Source organism: Callospermophilus lateralis, chromosome 14 (assembly GCF_048772815.1).
Source record: "Callospermophilus lateralis isolate mCalLat2 chromosome 14, mCalLat2.hap1, whole genome shotgun sequence".
Lineage (NCBI taxonomy): Eukaryota > Metazoa > Chordata > Mammalia > Rodentia > Sciuridae > Callospermophilus > Callospermophilus lateralis.
The window spans coordinates 50,872,839-50,895,174 of NC_135318.1; the positions used below are offsets into that span (position 1 = coordinate 50,872,839).

Genomic DNA, 22,336 nt, shown 5'->3' on the forward strand with positions numbered 1-22,336 from the left:
CTAATTTATTACATGTGCTAATATGAGATTTTTTCCCAAAAGTATCGGTAAAAATAACTTATCTAAAAATATTTTTTTTTGTTATTGTGTTGGGATATTTAAAATACTATAAGGCTTGGGTGTAGCCCAGTATTAGAGTGAATGCCTAACATATATAGGTTACATCCCAAGCACCGTTAAAAAAAAAAAAAAAAAAATCCTTAAGTATTTAAGTTCTTTTTACTAAGAAGCCTTTCATAAAGTCTGCATTCATACTATTTTACATAGTCACAGCTCAAGGAAAATGAGTATGGAGTGGAAGGTAAGGGAGGGGGGTATGTGTGTGTGGAGGATGCATGTTCAAGCTCTCTAGTTGCTAAAGTACACACACACCAAAAAAAAAAAAAAAAAAAAAAAAAAAACCCTGGAAAAACAGGTAACAAGAAGAATGAGTAATTTAATACTGCCCCAGGCTTGTGTGTGTGTGCTGGCAAGTTCAGCGGTTTTAGGTAGCTTTCAATTTAAAAACAAAACAAAACATTAAAAGCACTGTCATTTTAAAGACAAGCTCCAACTCTTGGCCTACAAACTGCCCTACCAAAGTCTTAATTTCTACACCATTAGAATGGTCATTGAGGAGCCTGTAGTTAGGTTTTGATCTTTTTTATCAACTGGCAGAGATCCTAGGTAAGTTATTTTATTTTCCTATACTGCAAGTATAGGGAAATAAATACTTGCAGCTGAAAGGCCAGGTTTCACGTGAAGCGTCATGTGGTTTAGCTATTTTTTCCTCCTTTCTTCCCTGCTACCTTCTTTCCTTCTGTTTTCCCTTGCTTTTTCCTTCCCTCCCTCTCCCACTTTCTTCCCTTCTTTCTTTCTAGTGATCTCAGGAGTTTTTTTAAAAAGCCATAAAGGTTTCCTTTGAAGAATTTCCTTTAAAATCCATTGCAAAGACTTCAGGGCATTTCCAAGGTTTCCATGATAAGTTACACAATGCTAAATAACCTTGACTTGTACTCTATTTCATTAATCTTCAAAATATCCCTCTAAGGTAAATAAAGTTTTACATTCAGTTGTTTCATAATAATTAAGGCATACTCATTTAAATAAAATTTGTAAAACAAAAAAAAAATACAAAAATTTACCCAGTCTCACCAATCACATAAAATATGATGAACATTATTTCCTTCCAGTTATCTTTTTTCCAAAATTTATTTACTTATTTTAAGCCCAGGTAAAATTTTATATATATAATTTCACATCTTTTATTTTCTTACTTTTGGCTTCTCTTTGAATACTTTTCAGTGCTCCCACAGTCTTTTTCTAATTTTATTCCATCAAATATTACAACTTATATAAATTTCACCAAAAATGAAATTATTAATGTGCAATTGCTTTTTTAAATAAAAAACCTTATGATGGATATTCTTAGACATTAGTTATTTTCTGGATTTAGGATTATTTCCTTCTTACAGAACTGTAGAAATACAGTTATGAAATTTTATCCCTTGATAAACGGTGTAGAATTGATAGTTTCGCTTTGTTTCTTTCATAGTTTGGGAAAAGATGATTTTATTTGGTAACAGGAAGTTGTAGTTCCAAACGGGGTTGATCTTTATTTTATTATGTGTTGAAATTATGCTCACCCTTGACTGAAGGAAGGTACATGTTAATTCCTGTAGTAATTTACACAACAAAAGGGTTTTCCCCAGTTCCTCATTTGACTTCTACATATAGTTAAGTGCATTTTCTGAGCCACACCTTACTGCTGTTACCTAATGTTGGGTGATACCAGGTCACTTTCTTTTAAATGTATGTAGACTTTTATAAGCAAACTCAAGACATGTAAAGGTTTGCTTTGCTAAATCTGGATTTTGACCTGTTGCTCACTTAATACAGATTTTTTTTTCTTTGATATAAGTGATCATGCCTTTGTTTTGTATTAGGTTTCCTACTAATGGTTTCTCCTAAAGTTTCTGATATAACAATAATTAAATTCCAGATGGTGAATTTTAGAGATAGAAGAAACTTGAAAACTCCTAATCTGAAATCCTTTCATCTTATAGATGAGCAAACGGATGCTCATGTAGGTGAAGTGCTTTGTCCATTCACTTATTTAGTGACAACGCTGGAATTAGAATTTAGTTCTTATTTCTCTGGAATGCTTTTTCCATTGCAGTTTTTTTCTTTTCAACATCCTAACAAATAACATGTTTTGTAGGCTGCATTATGATTAGTGTTAGGTTGGTGGAGGTGGCTGAGGAACAAAGCACTAAGCAACCCGAGTGGGAAAGAGCCACCAATCAGGCACCAAGGGAACCGCCTGTCAATCAGTGGGGTCTTCTGGACAATCCTGGATCTTAGCCAACTAACCCCAGTAGGACAAGGGACTCTGAAAACCCCCTTTTCCTGTCCCAAGCCCTCCATTCCTGTCCTAAGCCCAATAAAAATTCCAGTCTGGTGGAGCCACTGCTCTTCTCCCAGATCCGTCCTGTTGGTCTGGAGGGTCTCACCTGGGAGTGAAATCTCAACAAGCCTTGTTCAGCAGCCTTTTTAATCTGCCTCCTTTTGGTCACCGCTGCCTGACCTTACAATTAGCTCCTCTCACACCCTGGCTTATATTCGCACCAGTAGCCCATTATATGGCAATAGATGCTTTCCTGAGTAAATTGACCAGGAATTCAAGTTTCACTATTAACATTAAGTACCAAAACTCTACGATGTTAACTAAAAAGAAATCTCATTATAATATCAAATATGCATGAAGCAGAGTTAATGGTTGTTTCTAGGAAATGCAGTCTAACACTGACTACCGTCTGGCATTTGTTAGGTTGGTTTGAGATTTCAGGTACTTACAAGAGACAGGTTAACAGATAAGCTAACTAACTTCCTAACTCCTTCTGTGTAAGTAAACTATCAAAAATGTATTTAGAACATGTCATTTCATCTTTTCACAGAAATACCTTCAGTGGATTATGATTTAATATAATACCTTAAGCTTATATAGATGAGGTATCATAAGAAACATCTTTGTGAATAGGAATTGTCTTTTTGGAAACTATACAAAAACCTGTTTAGTTTTTCAGTTTTCTGACATAAGCAGTCTTGAGTATAAGTGTCCTAGAAAAACATTTCCTCAAATTTATTATTTGAATAACTTTAAAATATTAAAGTCAAAAAGAACAATTATAGCAAATCATGTTTTGGAGTTTATAAAATGCCTTGCCATTACCTAATTTGACATAACAAGCAGGTGGTATTATTTTTAAAAATTATACTCAGATTACAAACAGGCATGGAGGTGCATAGCAGTGAGGAAATAGCAAACAAAACTGAAACAGAGAGTTTGTATATAAATCCTCCATTCTGTTATATCATGATGCCTTCCAAAGTAAACCTATTTCCCTTTTTTGCTTTCCCTCCTCAAATTCAGAGTTAAACTCAGTTTTTTGAATTTATTTTTTAGTTGTAGTTGGACCCAACACCTTTATTTTATTTGTTTTTATGTGGTGTTGAGAATTGAACCCAGGGCCCCGCACATGCAAGGTGAGCGCTCTACCGCTGAGCCACAACCCCAGCCCCTAAATTCAGTTTTAATTTTGTATCTAATAATCTTACTAGAGCTCTCTCTTATTCTGCATCTTGTAATTTATTTTTGCTTTATGAATAATTTATTTTTGCTATTATATATAACACAATTATGAACTGCCCCAACATTTTTGGGGAGGAGATAGGACATAAATACTAGGATAAATTCAGTATTTATGAAGAATGATCATTATATTATGGCTGTGTTAAAAATTTTTTTACCTAGCGGTTCATCCAAGTCACCCATTTAAGGGAGTATGTTGACTTTTTTTTTTTTTTTTTTGGTGGTGCTAGGGATTAGAACTTAGAGCCTTGTGCATGCAAGGCAAGCACTCTACCAAACAAGCTATATCCCCCAGTGTATGTTGACATATTTTAACATATTAAAAAATAATCCTTTGGAGCAAAGAATAAGCATAAAAATAATGTATCATTTACTATTTTTCAACCAATGCTTGAAGCTACTGTCCTATAATTTATGGTAGAAGAATGTTAGTGAAAAATCACTACTTTATCAATCACTTTAGAAGTTATACACTTCAGCTTCAAGAGATCTTTATTAATATAGTTGTCAGTATGTGAATATTGGGGTTTGGGGGTATGTGCGTTCATATACCTCCTATCTTATCTGCACCATTCCCCTTGGGCTGGGCCTAACTCTCCTGCTAAGAGTAAGAATATCAAGAGCGATAGAAATAGTAGATTGCTATGTCTGTCATAATTTCCCATTAAAAGAATGAGTTTCTGCCATTTCCAAGTCTGATTCCTTTTAAACAGTATGAAAATGAGTAGTACAAGCAAAATAAGTGAGTTTTATGTTATAGTCTAGCTTTCCATTTTTCCATTGTGTGACTTCAAGAGGTAATTTATATAAGGGGTTTCTACATAACATGAGTAGGGGTTGTTCTAGACAAGACTTAACCAGGGTGATTGTGCCATCCCGTGCCCAAGGAAACATTTGGCAATGGCTAGAGTTATTTGGTCATCATAATTTGGTTGGGAAAACTCCTAGCATCCAGTAGGGATTGCTGCTAAATATTCTACAATACAGAGGATGACCCCAACAACAAAAGGATTATTTGGCCCCAAATGTCACAAGTGCTAAGGATGAGAAACCTTGGTCTAGAGCCAGGTTATTTAAATCTGAATTCCAGCTTCTTCCTTTCAAGCTGTGTGACTATGGTTAAATTATTTAATTTTCATGTCTAAATTTCATTGTTTGTATGGGGCTAATAGCAGTATCCTTCTAAGGGTTTGCTGAATTAAAACATTTAAGATATTGAGACAAGTACCAGTTATTTAATAAGTACATAATACATACCTTTATGTCAAATAATAAACTGTTGCTTTTTGTTGTTGCTATCAAATATATTCAATTGGTTCAAGTTGACAAAGAGGTGATAAATAGGTTGAAAAATAGTTATTACCATAGTTTGTATGTGGTTTGCCCCCAAAGGCTCACTTGTTGGAGGCTTAGTTCCAATATGGCAGCCTTAAGAGGTAGCAGGACTTTCAAGAGTTGGAATTTATTAGGTCAGATGCAGTGGGGCGTGCCTGTAATCCCAACATTTTGGGAGGCTCAGGCAGAAGGATCACAACTTTGAGGACAGCCTCAGCAAGTTAGCAAAACCCTGTCTCAAAGAATAAAAAGAACTAGGGATGTGGCTTGAGCACCTCTGGATTCAATCACCAGTACCCAAAAATTAAAAAAAAAAAAAAAAAAAAGGAGGTAGGGGCTTAGTGCATGATGACTAGGTTCCTGGGGGTACTGCCAGAAGGAATTAATTCTGATATTATGGAATGAATTCTTGCCAGAGTAAGTTATAAAAGGGCAAACTTGGTCCCTGAATCTCTCTGTGGCTTCTAGTCTTGCCATGTAATCTCTTATGTATGCATACTCCTTCCATTCTAATGCCATCTGCTATGAGGTCCTTGCAGAGATTGAACTGATGGGATAACCAGATCTTGGACTTTCAGCATTCCAAACTGAAACCTAAATAAACCTCTTTTCTTCATAAAATACATAGTCTCACACATTTCATTACAGCAACAGAAAATGGACTAATACACTTATAATATGAAAAGAAAATTTTGCAAAAATACATAAGGACAATCCCTGAAATGTACTGTATGAAAATTTTGAATAAGAAGACCTTTACAAAATGACAATGGTAGGTTGTTATAATCTGTATCTTATTTGTACTTGATAACAATTTCTACACAAGAAACCAGAGGATGAACATAAAGTGTGTGTGAATTAGCAGTAACATGTTTAAGCTATATTACTCTCTGAACTAAATCCTGTGACCAGTTAGGTTACAACAACCATTCTGTACAGTAATACATAAACGGATGTTTCTCTTGTTCTGTATATCAGCCCTTCTAGAAAAATTCTTGAGAAGTTAGTTTTCTTTTTTGTATCTCATGCACATTTGTGTATCCAAGTGGATGTGATTATAAAATTTTGATAGATACTGTTTTTCCTTTAACAATTGTTCTAAAATAGTGAATGATTTAAAATGCATAAAATTTATAATAAAGTATCTTTAAGCTTTAATAAGTTAAATGCAAATTGTTATATATGTGTATTTAACTATAATATGGGGTATTTTCTTCTAAATAAATAAAGATTTATGTTTTTTCAATATAGGTATGTCCATAGGGTAGACTGAAGTAATGATGTTGTTGATAATTACTATCATTAGTATAGTTACATATAATTAATAAAATCCTACCACGTTCATGTTCATAATAGAGCTTCACACAAATCCTTTGGGGTATATAGAATTATTTCTATTTTACAGATAAAGAAGTTGAGGCTTAGAGTGATGGAATGAATAGTCCAAAGTTATAATGTTAATAATTGTGGAATAATCATTCAAATCTAAGTCTCAGAATGAATCAGATACTATAATAATCCACTTTGGGGTACTTATAGAATTATAAGGATTTCTCATACCAAGCCTTTTTTGAAAATGGTATAGAACAGGACTTTGATACCTCTTTTCAGAATTAATAGAATGTGGAAACGGGTTCAGGACCAGTTGTTAGAATATGTAGAAATACCAATGTTACTTATGTAATCATTTTATTACATATATAATTTTTATAAGGATTTTAAAAATTTTGTACTTTGAATAATTTCAGTCATATACCAATAAGAGAATAATATACATGAATTGCTCTATTACCATCCAGCTTCATCAATTTTCATCCTCTGGTGACTCTTCTTCTATATCTTTCCTAATTTCTTGCTACTGAATTATTTGAGTCAAATTCAAGCTTCATTTATATATATTTCATTATGCATAATTTTACTTAAAAATAAAAATTTTAATAATTGTAACTTTGAAATAATGCAAAGCTAACTCTTAAGAAACAGTACAGAAATGTAATCCAGTTAATGTAGACAAAGGCAGCATTTCCTAAGTTTAAAATAATCACATATCATGTTTTTCTCTTAGAATTTAAATATCTGATTATAAATAGTAAGAGAAATTACCTGTCCTCTGTAATCTTCTTTCAGTTCTCCTAAAATAAAAGATCACAACAGTAATGACCTTAAAAATCAAATAAAGGACTTTCTAAAAATTAACAAAACTTTTCAATTTCTTCATGAAATGAAAAACACTGCAAATACAACTTAAATAAATTAAAATGCTGAAAACCAAACCTTAAAATAGTATGAAAGTGCTAAATTATTCTTCTATATAAGTTATGGATAATATGCACTGAAGTAAAATAAGGAGACTATATCTTGTCCTTTCTGTTGTTAAAATGATGTCTTTCTAGCGTGGCCAGGAGTTTAATCTGTCAGTTCTAGTTGAGTAGTGGTGGTTACCTGGGGACACAGTGGAGAACTGTGTTGAGAAGACACTCCCTCCTATTTTAATTTATCTTTTGAACTCCATGGGAAAGGAAGCCATAATTGATTATTGAGGTATCTGTTCTAATACCAGCACTATATCTGCTGACTTAGTATATCGCTTAAATTTACATGCAGAGAGAAAAGTACTATCATTATTGTCACAATGTAATTTATCATTATTGACAGATATTAGGTAGGAATTATATTACATATTCTCATCCTTGAAACAATGAATTGGGTATAATTGATGGTATTTATAAATCTCAGTTATGTTTCTCTTAAAGCACTTGGTGTATACAGATGTCATTCATTGGGCACTAGGTGATAACATACCTTTGTTTATCTCTCCCTCTCTACACACACAAATATACACAATCTTTTTTTTTTTTTTTTTTTTGGTACTAGGGATTGATCTGATGTGCTTTACCACTGAGTTACTTCCCCAGTCCTTCTCATTTTTTAAAAAAATATTTTTTAGTTGTAGATGGACATAATACATTTATTTACTTATCTATGTGATGCTGAGGATTGAACGCAGGGCTTCACACATGCTAGGTGAGTGCTCTACCACTGAGCCACAACTCCAGCTTTATTTTGAAACAGGGTCTCCTCCTTAAGTAGCCCAGCTGGCCTCAAACTTGTTATCCTCTTGCTTTAGCCTCACGGTTTGCTGGGATTACAGGTATGTGCGATTGTGCCTGGTACTAACTTATATTATTCTCTTTATTCATTTAGTTTACCTTCCTAGATAGATTAGACATTTACTAAAACATATTGATAGCATCTTATTCCTCCTCATAGAGCCAGCACCAAGTAATGCCCTGATGATGACTGCATTTCTCTCAAAACACTTCTTACTTGTCTGTCATCAACCCTCTTACTTGTTCATGGGGGTATTTTTGTGTAGTTTGGGATGTTTTGTTTATATAGTTCAAAGATCTGTATTGTAATGTTTTCATAGGACAGCTGATTTTTAAAAAATAGGGTGGCTCTTGATTTTAGACAAACATTTAAATCCTGCAATAAGATGGTTATTCTCTTGTTGATGATCTCTACGAGTATAAAATTAGCGAACTCTTTCAGACACTGGTTCAACATTTGTCTCTCAGTGGTCAATGAGTTCTTTTAATGGCTACACAAAACTACCCAGCTTTAATTTAAACATGTATTTTTAAAAATTTATTTGTTATTTTTAGATATATATATGACAGTATAGTATATTTTGATATACTTATACAAACATGGAGTATATTTTATTCTAATTAGGATCCCAGTCTTGTGGTTGTATGAGATGTGAAGATTCATTATGGTGTATTCATGTGTATACATAGGAGCATTGTGTCAGATTAATTCTATTGTCTTATTCCTGTGTCTACTCCCTTCCCTCCATTCCCCTTTGTCTAATCCACTGAACTTTTATTCTTCTGTCTCCCTGTTGTGTTAGCTTCCACCAATGTTTATAGCAGCTCAATTCACAACAGTTAAGCATGTTTTTAAAAAGTTTCCCATAGACCATAAAAAGAACTCAGTAGTTGGTGTTTTTTTTTTAAATAATAATCATCACCCCATAAACTTGACATTTTTGAACTAAACAACTTAATTTAAAAAAACTTAAAAAAAAAAAAAGACACTATGTTTCACTATGTTAGACATTGTCACGCTTTCCTGAATCCATGCCAAAGTTTTCATAGAAAGGAAAAAACCTTTTATAGCAGGAGTCTTAAGATTTATAACGTAGTTTCTCGATTGACATCTAAAGAGATTGAAGTAAGCACTTCATTGCACCAGACTGTTAGAAAAATAAACAATTGGTATATATTTTTTAAAAAAGCCAGTATTAATGCTTTATTTAGTTTCTTGTCAACTATGACAGTTTCCATCTCTGAACTATATTGTCTTAGTATAGATGAGGGGATTCACACTATATGAAGAACCAGGGAGTAAATATTTAGGCTTTGTGAGCTAAGAAACAAAATTGAAGACACTGTGTAAATACTTAAATAACAAGATAAATTTTTATTAATGAAATTTAAACTATAGTAGTAATAATTAAATTTTTAAAAATATATCTAATGAGAATAGGGGGTATATCATTGCATTTAATGGGGATTCAGAGTTAATGTTAACAAACTCAATTGCAAAAGTTCATGTAAATGTTGATCTCTGGTATTTTATTTTTGAAAATGCATTTTCAAAAAATAAGTACTACCAGTTATTATTGATAACAATCCATGAACAGCATCTATTTTATAGAATTCTATTAGGTTCTTCTCTTAATATTTACCTTTTAGCATGTCATTACAAGCCAGGCAAAGTGCTGCATGCCTGTAATTCCAGTGACTTGGGAAGTTGAGGCAGGAGGATCACAAGTTCAAGGCTAGCCTCAGCAACTTAGCAAGATCCTGGCTCAAAAAAATAAAAAGGTCTGGAAATGTAGCTGAGTGGTGGAAGGCTCCTGTATTTATTCCCTACACACAAAGCAGAATCATGTGACTATGTTGTAGGCTATTCACTTCCAATGAAAGGTTAGGTGGGAGCTTCTCAATTCTACTGTTGATGGATTTTGAAATATAAAAAGTTGTTCTGCTTTTATAGCCAGCTCCAAAAAACATCACCAGGATTAAGGAAACTGGTAGTTCCAGTTTTCTAGGATTAAGCAGGATCACCAGGATTTGAGACTGTAAGTGCTAAAACTGGGATAGTTCTTGTTTGTTTTTGAGACTGGGTCTCAAGGTATTGCTCAAGTTGGGCTCTAATGATCATTCCACCTTGTGCCATCATACCCAGTAAATATATCTACTTGAAATTTGTAGGGACATAGATTTCATTTGTTGTTTTAACTTTTTAAAATACCTATTTATTTTTTATGTGGTGCTGAGGATTGAACCCAGTGCCTTGAATGTGCTAGGCAAGCGCTCCACTGCTGAGCCACAACCCCAGCCCTTGTTTTAACTCTTGACAGTAAGTACAACCTAACATTATTTAGACAATGCTTCTTAATCCATTTCAGTGTTAATTGAGATTATCAAGTTTGCAGCAAAAACTGATTTCCAAAGCCATTTAGTCTGATAAGTGGTTAATGGTGCGTCTTTTCATTCAGAAAAATTTCAGTCTTAGTATTGAACTTAAAAAAACAAAATCACAAATTTTTCCAGGTTTTTGAACTTCTGTGTGATAGAAAGTCCAGATATTCAACCTCTATTTTTGACGAAAATTCTCAAAACTGATAACAGTTAAACCCAAAGTGAATGAAGCTCACTATTGACATTGCTGGTTTAGTAACATATAACAGGGTAAAATATTTTCTGCAAAGCACATAATGATGAGGAACAAATACAGTAAAGAACCATAGGATTTGAGAAACATAGTAAATTTGAACAACAAAGTCTTTTTCCTCTGCATATGTTTCATCATCAGTTGTGAAAAATCTTATCAGATTATGTTTTAGGTTAATTAGAATTTCTTTTTTTAAAAAATAATATTTTTAATTTTTAAAAATATTCTTGCCTTTTTTTAATTAAAAAAATTTTTAGTTGTTGATGGACCTTTAATTTACTTATGTGGTGCTAAGAATCGAACCCAGTGCTTCACACATGCTAAGCAAGTGTTATACCACTGAGCCACAATCCCAGTCTTTCTTTTTTAATATTCTTTTAAAATATTTTTTTCACACAGACTATTTAATGAGGCTGAGTCTTTAATTACTTCAAATTTGCGCTTGTCTCACGTTGTGAGGCACCGGGTTCATTCTTCAGCATCACATAAAAATATATAAAATGAAGGTATTTTGTCCATCTACAACTGGAAAAACAAACAAATAGCCAGGTATAGTGGTGCATGTCTACAACCCCAGTGACTTGGGAGGCCGAGACAGGAGGATCACAAGTTCAAAGCCAACCTCAGCAATTTAGCAAGGCCCTATGCAATTTATGGAGACCCTTTCTCAAAATAAAAAGGGCTGAGCATATAGCTCAGTGGTAAAGCATCTCTGGGTTCAATTCCGAGAGAGGGGGGAGGGGGAGAAAGAAAGAGAGAGAAAGACAAGTCAAAAATCTTGGCTATTAAGGTCACAATAAAATAAAATGTTCAGTTGTAAGTCTAAGAATACACCATGCTGAAGACAGAATCTTATCTCAGAACTAGAAGATAGTTGCTGGCCTTGAACATCAAGATTATATTAATGAAAAGAAAATAAGTAACCATGACCAGAATATACAAGAACTCTGGGAGAGTATTAAAAGACCAAATTTAAGAATCATTGGATTGTTGGATGCAAGCTAACAGCATGGATAAGCCTCTTTAGGTAAATAGTAACAGAAATTTTTCTAAACCTTCAGAATAAGATAGACATCCAGATTCAGAAGGCATTCATAACCCCAAATAGACAAGATTAAAAAAGAAGCTCTCCGTCACATTGTAATTAAAATGCCTAACATACAAAATAAGTATAGAATTTCTTCTTAAATATTTATTTTTTAGTTGCAATTGGACACAATACCTTTATTTCACTTACTTATTTTTATGTGGTGCTGAGGATCAAACTCGGGGCCCTGCATTTGCTAGGTGAGAGCTCTACTACAGCTGAGCTACAACCCCAGCCCAAGGATAGAATAAAAAGCCTCAAGAGAAAAATGTCAAGTCAGAGGCAAGCTGAACAGCATTACATCTCATTTCTCAGCACAAACTCTAAAATCTAGACAGACTTGGAATGATGTATTTCAAGCCCTGGAAAAAAAAAAAAAAAAAAAAACAACTGTCAACCAAGATTGCTATATCCACCAAAGATATTGTTCAGAATTCAAGAAAAAATAAAAGCCAAGATAAAGGGAAACTAAAAGAATTCATAACTAAGCCAGCACTATAGAAAACACTTAAATACTAAAACAACAACAACAAAAAAAACCAAACCACTAAATACACAAAAAGAAATAAAAACCTCCAAAGTGAAAGTGAAAAGGATGGCAATTAATATATCCAGTAAATAGAACCTGAAAACAAGCAGGATACTCTTATATCTGACAAAATTAATCAGAAAAGACAAATAAGGTAACTTCATTCTGGTAAAGGGAAAAATTCAACAAGAAGATGTAATGATAGTAAATATTTATGCCCTAATCATTGGTGCACCTAATTAGATAAAATATATTACTTGAATTAAAGATACAGAAAGACCCCAGTACAATAAACACTGGAATACTGGGTGATTTCAAAATACCTCTCTCATCAATTGATGGGTCATCCACACATGAACTCAGTAGAAACTTTTTTTGTGTGTGGGGGTGGTACCAAGGATTTAACTCGGGGCCACTTAACCACTGAGGTACATCCCCAGCCCTTTTTATATTGAGACAGGATCTCATTGAGTTTCTTAGGGCCTCGCTAAGTTGCCAAGGCTGGTTTTGAAATTTCAATCCTCCTGCTTCAGCCTCTTAAGCCACTGGGATTACAGGCAAGTGCCATCATGCCCAGCCAGTAAGAACTTTTGATACCTAAAAATATTATAAATCAAATGGACTTAATATGACACTTGTAGAATATTTCACTGACAAGAGCCAAATTCACTTTCTATTCAGCTGCTCATGGAACTTTCTCCAAAACATACCATATGTTCGGCCCCCAAACAAATATAAAAAAATTGATATAATTTCTTGCATCTTATCGTATTTATCATAATGGAATGTAATTAGAAATCAACACCCTCAAAACCCCCTTAGAAACTACATAAACACATGGAAATTAAACAATATGTTTCTGAATGATGAATGGGTGACAGAAGAAATCAGGAGAGAAATTAAAAAATTCTTAGATTCAAATGAGATTAGTGATACCAGATGCAGGTTGAGATAGGAGGATCGAGAGTTCAAAGCTAGCCTCAGCAACAGTAAGGTACTAAGCAACTCAGTGAGACCTTGTCTCTAAACAAAATACAAAATAGGGCTGGGGATATGGCTCAGTCATCAAGTGCCCCTGAGTTCAATCCCTGGCACACACATACATACACACAAAGAAACAAAAAACAACATGCCAGATGCTCTGGGACAGTATGAAGGTAGTTCAAAGAAGTTTATAGCTATCAGTGCCTACATCAGAAAATCAGACAGATTTCAAATAAGCAATCTAATTATGAATCTGAAGGCCCTTGAAAAATAAACCAATTCGAAAAACAGTAGAAGGAACAAAATAATTAAGATCAGAGCTGAAATCAATGAAATAGAGATTTAAAAAACACAAAGGATCAATGAAAGAGTTCTCTGAAAAAATGAACAAAGATCAACAAACTCTTAGGTAAACTACTGAAAGAAAAAGAGAAAAGATCCAAATTAATAAGAGATTAAAAAGGAGAAATCACCTCAGACATCAGGGAAATCCAGAGGATAATTAGGGAGTACTTTGAAAATTTATACTCCAATAAATTGGAAAACCTGGAAGAAATGGATACATTTCTATACATGCATGACATGTCAAAATAGAATCAAGAGGACATAGAAAAGCTACAGGCCAATAATTAGCAATGAGATAGAAACAGTAATAAAAAGTCTTTCAACAAAGAAAAGCCTAGAATCAGTTGGATTCTCAGCTAAATTTTACCAGACCTTTAAAAGAGAACTAATGCCAATACTCCTATTTTTATTCCGTGAAATGGAAGGGGATGGAACCCTTCCAAATTCATTCTATGAAGCCAGTATCACCCTCATACCAAAATCAGATAAGCTCACATTGAGGAAAGAAAACTATAGATCAATATCCCTGATGAACTTAGATGCAAAAAAACTTTAATAAAATTTTAGCAAGTCATATCAATAACATATCAAGAAGATTTTATATCATGACCAAGTTGGTTTTATTCCAGGGTTACCAGGAAGATTTAGCATGTGTAAATCAATAACTATAATGTACCACCATAAATAGAATTAAGGACAAAAATCAAAGTCTCAATAGATTCAGAGAAAGTCTTTGACAAAATTCATTACCCATTTATGATAAAAACACTGCAGAAACTAGGGATAGAAGGAATTTATCAACATCAGAAAGGGTATAGGAGATAAACTCAAAGTCAACCTCAAAGTGAATAGGGAAAAACAAAACACTTCCTTTGAAATATGGAACAAGACAAGAATGTATACTTTCACCACTCTTGAATTCAATATAGTGCTAGAAGTTTTAACCACAGTAATTAGGCAAGAGATAGGAAAAAAAAAAAATGGAAAGGAGAGGAAGGGGACTAAGGAAAGTAAGGAGGAAGGGAAAGGGAACATACTAGGGAATGATATTGGTCAAATTATATTATCACAGCATGTACATGTATGGATATTTAACAGTGAATTCCACCATTATGTATAATTATAAAGCAATAATAAAAATATGGAGAAAAAAGTTATTTTAATGAGGTCCTGAGACCTAAAAGAAAACAAAATCAAACAGTTTTCTAGCTTGTTTTAGAGTGCAAGACACAATCAAAATTCTTTTTGAAATTGGGGCAATGTAGATTATATCTGTAACTTATTATAAAGACTGTGACATCAAATTAAATTGATATGATGAGACTTGCTTATTGTATACTGTTCTCATTAATTTTATAGGATGACTGCTAAGTTATTGGATAAGCTCTTTTTAGTGCCTGAACAAGCAAGTGTTCGGTACTAAGTTGACCCACTATGATGTTTTATTTAATTAATGTATGTATGTATGTACGTACATAAGCACATGCTAGGAATTGAACCCAGGGGCACTTTACCACTGAGTTACGTCTCTAGCTCCCCACTTTGTTATTTTCAGTGTTTAAAAAAAATTTGTTCTTTTTAGATATACACAACAGTATATTTTGACACATTATACATATATGGAGCATAACTTTCCATTCTTGAGGTTGTACATGATGTGGAATTATACTGGTTATGTATTCATATATAAACATAGGAAAGTTATGTCTGATTCATTCTAGTGTCTTTCCTATTTTATCTCCCCTCCATTCCCTTTATTCCCCTTTGTCTAATCCAGTGAACTTCCATTTTTCCCTCTCCACCTGCCTTATTATGTGTTATCATTCACATATTAGAGAGAACATTTGGCTTTAAGGTTTTTGGGATTGCCATCAAATGCCATAATTTCATTCTTCCTTAAGGCTGAGTAATATTCCTTTATGTATATACCACATTTTTAAAATCCATTCATCTGTTGAAGGTACCTAGGCTGGTTCCATAGCTTAGCTTTTGTGAATTGAACTGCTATAAACATTGATGTGGCTTTGTCACTGTGGAATGCTGATTTTAAGTCTTTTGGGTATATACAGAGGAGTGGGATAACTGGGTCAAATGGTGATTCTATTACAAATCTGCATACTGCTTTCCAGAGTGGTTGCACCAATTTGCAGTCCCACTAGCAATGTATAAGTGGACATTTTCCCCACATCCTCACGAACATTTATTGTTACTTGTAGTCTTTAAAATTTTTTTTTAGTTATAGATGGACACAATATCTTATTATTTTTATGTGGTGCTGAGGATCAAACCTAGTGCCCCATCTGTGCGAGGCAGGTGCTCTACCACTGAACCACAGCCCAATTGTTACTTGTATTCTTGATAATTGCTATTCTGACTGGAGTGAGATGAACCTCAGTGTAATTTTAATTTACATTTCTTTAATTGCTTGGAGATATTGAACATTTTTTCATATACTTTTCATACACTTTTTGACCATTTGTATTTCTTCTTCTGTAAAGTGCCTTTTTTAGTTCCTTTGCCCATTTATTGATTGGGTTATTTGGGTTTGTTTTTGATGTTAAGTTTTTTGAGTTCTTTGTATATCCCGGAGATCAGTGCCCTGAGATACAGGTGGCAAAGATTTTCTTCCATTCTGTAGGCTCCCTGTTCATGTTCTTGTTTCCCTTGCTGTGAAGAAGCTTTTTAGTTTGATACTACCCTTTCATTGAGTCTTGATTTTACTTCTTGTCTTTTAGGAGTCTTATTGAGGAAGTCAGTTCCTAAGCAAATATGATGGAAAGTTGGGCCTACTTTTTCTTCTGATAGGCCCAGGGTCTCTGACCTAATGTCTAGGACCTTGATCCACTTTGAATTGAGTTTTGTACAGGGTGAGATATAGGGGTTTAATTTTATTTTGCTACATATGGATGTCCAGTTTTCCTAGCACCATTTGTTGAAAAGGCTATCTTTTTTTTCCAATATATGTTTATGACACCTTTGTCCAGTATGAGATAACTATATTTATGTGGGTTTGTCTTTGTGTCTTTTATTTTGTACCATGGGTCTTCATGTATGTTTTGGTGTCAATATCATGTCATTTTTTGTGGCTCTGTAGTATAATTTAAGGTCTGGTATTGTGATGCCTCCTGTTTCACTTTTCTTGCTGAGGATTGCTTTGGCTATTCTGGGTCTTTTATTTTTTCAAATCAATTTCATGATTGCTTTTTCTATTTCTATGAAGAATGTCATTGGAATTTTAATAGGAATTGCATTAAATCTGTACATTGCTTTTGACAATATTTAAAAAAAATTTTTTAGTTATAGATGGACAGAATACCTTTATTTTGTTTATTCATTTTTATGTGGTATTGAGGATTGAATCCAGTGCCTCATGTGTGCAAGGCAGGAGCTCTAAGTTACAAACCCAGCCCCCATTTTAAAGACACTGACAGATTTCTAGAGATGATTGACCTACCCAAACTGAATCCAGAGGACATAGATAATTTAAACAAATCAATTTCAAACAATGAAATTAAAGATGCCATTAAAATCCTACCAACAAAGAAAAGCCCAGGACCATTGGATTCTCAGCTGAGTTCTACCAGACTTTCAGTGAAGAACTAATACCAATCCTCCTCAAATTATTCTATGAAATAGAAAAGGAAGAACCCTTACACACTCATTCTATGAAGCTAGTATCATCCTGATACCAAAACCAGAAAAAGACACATCAAGGAAAGAAAACTTCAGAACAATATCCCTGATGAACATTGATACAAAATTCTTAATAAAATACTGCCAAATCACATTCAAAATTCTTAATACTACTGGCAAATCGCATATAAAACATACTAAAAGATAGTGCACCACAATCAAGTGGAGTTAATCCCAGGGATCAAGATTGGTTCAACATATGGAAATCAATAATACATACACACACACCCACGTTTGCATGCGTGCGCTTGTGCATACATGTTAAACCCAAGACTAACATCATTCTAAATGGAGGAAAAATTGAAAGCACTCCCTCTGAAAACTGGAACAAGACAAGGATGCTCTCTTTCACCACTTCTATTCAACACAGTCCTTAAAATTCTAGCCACAGCAATTAGGTAAAGAAAGAAATTAAAGGGATAAGAATAGGAAAAGAAGAACTCAAACAATTTGCTGGTGACATGATTCTATATTTAGAAGACCCAAAAAACTTTCACCATAATACTTCTAGAACTATAAATGAATTCATAATACTTCTAGAACTATAAATGAATTCAGCAAAGTAGCAGGATACAAAATTAACACCTATGTTTCTATACATCAATGGTGAACCAACTGAAAAGAGAAATTAGGAAATTTCCCACTCAAAATATCCTCAAAAACAAACAAAAAATCTTGGAAATCAATCTATCCCCTTTAAAAAAAAGTTTCTTAAAAAATTGAGAAAGGATCTCACTGAGTTGCTGAGGATATTGCTCTGTTGCTGAGGCTAGCCTCACATTTGTGATCCTCCAGCCTCCTGAATCCTTTGGGATTTTAGTTCTATGCCACTGTGTCTAGCTTATGATGTTTTAAAGAGTAATAACTGTGATCATTAGTTTCTGAAGTTCCTTACAATTCATACTCATTAGGTGTCTGGTTTAAACACACCCAGTTTCTATTATTCTCAAAAGTATTACTTTGAGCTTTCTGCCTAAATTAGGTAAGAAGTTACTTACCTAATTTATTTGTGGGATAAGGACCAAAAACTCATCTGAAAATCATTATTGCTGGTCTGTGAACTATTTATTATAGGCGGTTAAAAAGAAGTAATGCATTGAGAAAAAACAAGAATTTTTTTACTGCCGTTCCATAGGATAATTTTATATATGTTTAATCTAATAAATTTTTTGGATATTACTTTGTAAAGTATATGAAAAACAAAATAAATGCAAAGGTATTGATCCATTTTGGAAACTCAGAAAAATGGGAATGGAACCACCATTTGACCCAGCTATCCCACTCCTTGGTTTATACCCAAAGGACTTAAAATAATACTATAGTGACGCAGCCACATCAATGTTTGTAGCAGCTAAATTCATAACAGCTAGACTATGAAACCAACCTAGGTGTCCCTCAATAGATGAATGGATAAAGAAAATGTGGTATATATACTCAATGTAATATTACTTTAAAGAAGAATAAAATTATGGAATTTGCCAGTAAATGGTTGAAGTTGGAGAATATCATGCTAAGCAAAACAAGCCAATTCCACAAAACCAAAGGCTGAATGTTTATTCTAATATGTGGATGCTAATTCACAATGAGGCAGGGGGCACTAGGGAAGAATAGATACCTTAGATTAGGTAGAGGGAGAGGATGTAGGGATAGGAAAGATAGTAGAATGAAACAGATATTATTTCTGTATGTATAATGTGACTGCATGACCAACATGATTCTGCAACATGTCCACTCAGAAAAATGAGGAATTATATCCCATTATGTATATCAAAGTGCATAAATGCATTCTACTGTCATGTATAACTAACTAAAACAAATTAAAAAATAAAAAAAAGAAACTTAAAAAATGAAACAAGACTGGTTCTCCTCCACAGATTTTGTTTCATGTACAATTTCTGTAAAGATACAAGGAAAGAATTATTAACAGTTTCTGTTTTTGGGCTAATTTCCACTTACTCTTTCATACTTCAATCTTCAATATAATTTTCAGCTTTGCAAACGTGGTCAACAATATTAGGGTTTTTATTTATGCTTTTCTGTGTACAGTATTAAATTAGTTTGCATAGCTTCGTCATCAAATCTTACCTCTATAGAATTCTTGCCTATTTATTTTGTTAAAATATATCACCTTCAAGATGGTTTTATACTGTGTAAATAAATTTGGCTAAGCTAGAACCATGTTTCCCAGAACATTCTTTCCCATGTATTTCCATGTTAGAAATGGCCAAAAAAAAAAAAATGTGTGCAAGATTTGGAAGGAGGAAGTGAAATATCAGCCATAACCCTTTGAATATTTTTATGGTGCCAACAGATTCCAACTTGTCTTCCCTCTGTATATTTTCATGTCCAGCTAATATTACCCCTGATGAGAGAGAACTCCTGCCTGACTGCCTTTGAGCTGGGACATGAGTTTTCTCTTTTTACTCTTCCTGGGGCTCAAGCCTGCTGGCCTTCACTGCACTATTGGCTAACTAACCACACTGTTGGCTCTCCTAGGTTTCCAGTTTGCCAACTGCAGATCTTAGGACTTGATAGCCTTCCTAATTGTGTGAGCCAATTCCTTATAATCGATCAGTCTCTCTGTCTCTGTACACACACACAATCCCTTCCTGTTGGTTCCCCTTCTTTGACTAATACCACCCATATTCATCATTTTTTTAAACTGCACTTTGATGCTTAAAAGTTGCAGCTCACATATAATAGGGCAGAAAGAGAGGATAAGATTTGATATCTATTCACCTATATTAGATGGCTTAAAGAATTCCTTTTATCTGTCTACTATTTCCAAAATGGTTATTATTAAGGCTATCAAGATATAAAGAGGGCAAGAGGATTCAGTGGGTTAGAGTACAAAGAAGGCAAAGAGAATATTATAGAAATAAATAATCAATAATGTCAAATGCTATTAGAGGTGATATGGAGGAAATCTAATCATATTGATATTAACATGTTTTGGGTGATGAGGAAGTAGAAACAGTTAAGAATTGTGGAGTAGTGCCAAAGAAGGCTGGATGGAGATGATATGGACAGATTATAATGGTCTAAACAGGTTAAGGTCACTTTATGGGCATCGTGGAGAATGCATCAAAGAATTTTACTACATTTCTAGCAGCTATTTACCATGAATACCTTGTAGGCAACATTATGTTTTCTATTTCTACTGCACAACATAATTTCTGGCATATAATAGGAGTTCAATAAATATTTGTTGGAGTGTTGGATAAAGAAATTCAACAAGTCATATTGTTTTTTGTAATCATGATATCTCTCAAATTTATCCATTCCTGTTCCCACTATCATTTTCACTCAAGGCTTTTACTACTTTATTATAATAAACTTGCTATCTAATTTTTCTCATTTCAATCAACTTGGGAAAGGCTACCAGATTAATATTCTTATGCTTTTGATCATTTCACTTACCTGCTTCCTAACATTCAAATCCACACCACTACCAACTGAAATAAATAGAAACTCTTTAGCCTTACTCCAAAGCCTGTTCACACTCTGGCCCACGACCCATATTTCAATCCTTATCTTCCATCACCTTCTTTATAACTTAGCATCATTAGTTTCATACAGCATTTAAACCTGTGATCTCCTAGTCTAATGCAATGATTATCTCTGTGAAAAAAGACAAAATTCAGTAACTAAAATTAGTTTTGAAATAACACAGGTTTGTAATTACATGTCTTAAATACCATGAAGGAAATTATATTGACCACCCTGATACTTTTTCTTCTTCATTTTTTTTCTTTATGAAGTAAACATTCTGGTTATATTGTAGTCACCTCTTGGCCTATTAACTCCATCTTTTCCTCAAAATTCAAGGAAAAATAGAAACTCAAAAAGGGGAAAAATACCATTTTTCCTACTAAATATCATGTTTTAAAATCATTAATGTGAAATGAATTGTTTTAAATGTTCATTTACCTGCCTATCCTATATGAGAATCATTCTACTGAAATTAGATTTCATAGGTGAGGATTAACTTCTGAGAAGCTGAAGTGACAATATTTTAGGTCATAGTTAGGACTATGTTATATAGTTGACATACAGTTGGTAAACCTCAACTTAAGGAAAAAAATATGAGTAGCCATTTTATGCCTGGTACTATATGATACTTCTTAAAATTCATTTTCTCTGCTATCTACTTCTCACAGAGGCTGAAGTTGCTTTTATATATTTCCCTCCTAAACTCTCCAGAAGAAAGTCCATACAAGCATCTTAATTCCACTTGCTTCTCTTATCCTCATCATCTCTCTCTTCCACATTTTGCATTTCAAAATGAATATGGTTTGTGTTTTTTGAAACTCATAATGAAATTTGGTGCCCAGTATAACAGTGTTGAGAGGTGGTGGGGTCTTTAAAAGGTTAAGATGGATTCATGCAGTTTTTTTCTTGGGACTGGATTAGTTACCATGAGAGCAGATTTTATCAAGTAAGGCTGCCCCTTGAGCATGAGGCCTTCCTCAGATGTAGCTGCTGGATCTTGACCTCTGTCCTCCAGAACTGGGCACTAAATAAACTTCTTTCCTCTGCTTGTTTCCTAGTCTCAGGAATTCTGTTTATAGCAACAGAACATGGACTAAGATAATAGTTCAGCAGAGTAACCTCTTCTTAAAGGGAAAGTAAAAGAAACAGTGGGCCATGCTATATTTACTTTTAGGGGAGAGTAAGAAGGGTACCACTGTTAGGGAGTACAGCTGTCTTGAATTATAGTACATATATGTACATTTCTTTATTTTCTACTAAACAGGGCAAGAATCATGCCATTTTTATTTGTTATCTCCAGAGCTTGCCTACTCAAACTGTAGTCTCCAGACTAGCTGAGTATGTATCACTTTGAGAGCTTTTTAGAAATGCAGAGTCATGGGTCCCACTCCAGATCTACTGAAAAAGAATCAATGTTTTAACAAGATTCCCAAAGGCCTCTGTATTAATTTGTATGCTTATTAAAATTTAGCCTTATTTATAATCAAGTGACTTG

At 33.7% G+C, this 22,336-nt stretch overlaps 1 protein-coding gene across 25 annotated transcripts in view; it reads right to left on the reverse strand.

Moving 5' to 3' along the window:
- Nucleotides 1-22,336, reverse strand: part of Wdpcp (WD repeat containing planar cell polarity effector) — a 519,910-nt gene that overhangs the window by 14,142 nt on the left and 483,432 nt on the right. For 24 of the 25 annotated variants that reach the window (XR_013088670.2, XR_013088671.2, XM_076833808.2 and 21 more), the window contains one exon: nt 7,070-7,098. Coding sequence is in view for 23 of the 25 variants with exons in the window: in XM_076833808.2 (XP_076689923.2) it covers nt 7,070-7,098 (29 nt within the window). In the remaining 2 variants the exon portion in view is untranslated. Of the gene's footprint in view, nt 1-7,069; nt 7,099-9,764; nt 9,838-22,336 lie in introns of those variants that run through there. The other variant, XM_076833817.2, reaches the window with a different exon arrangement.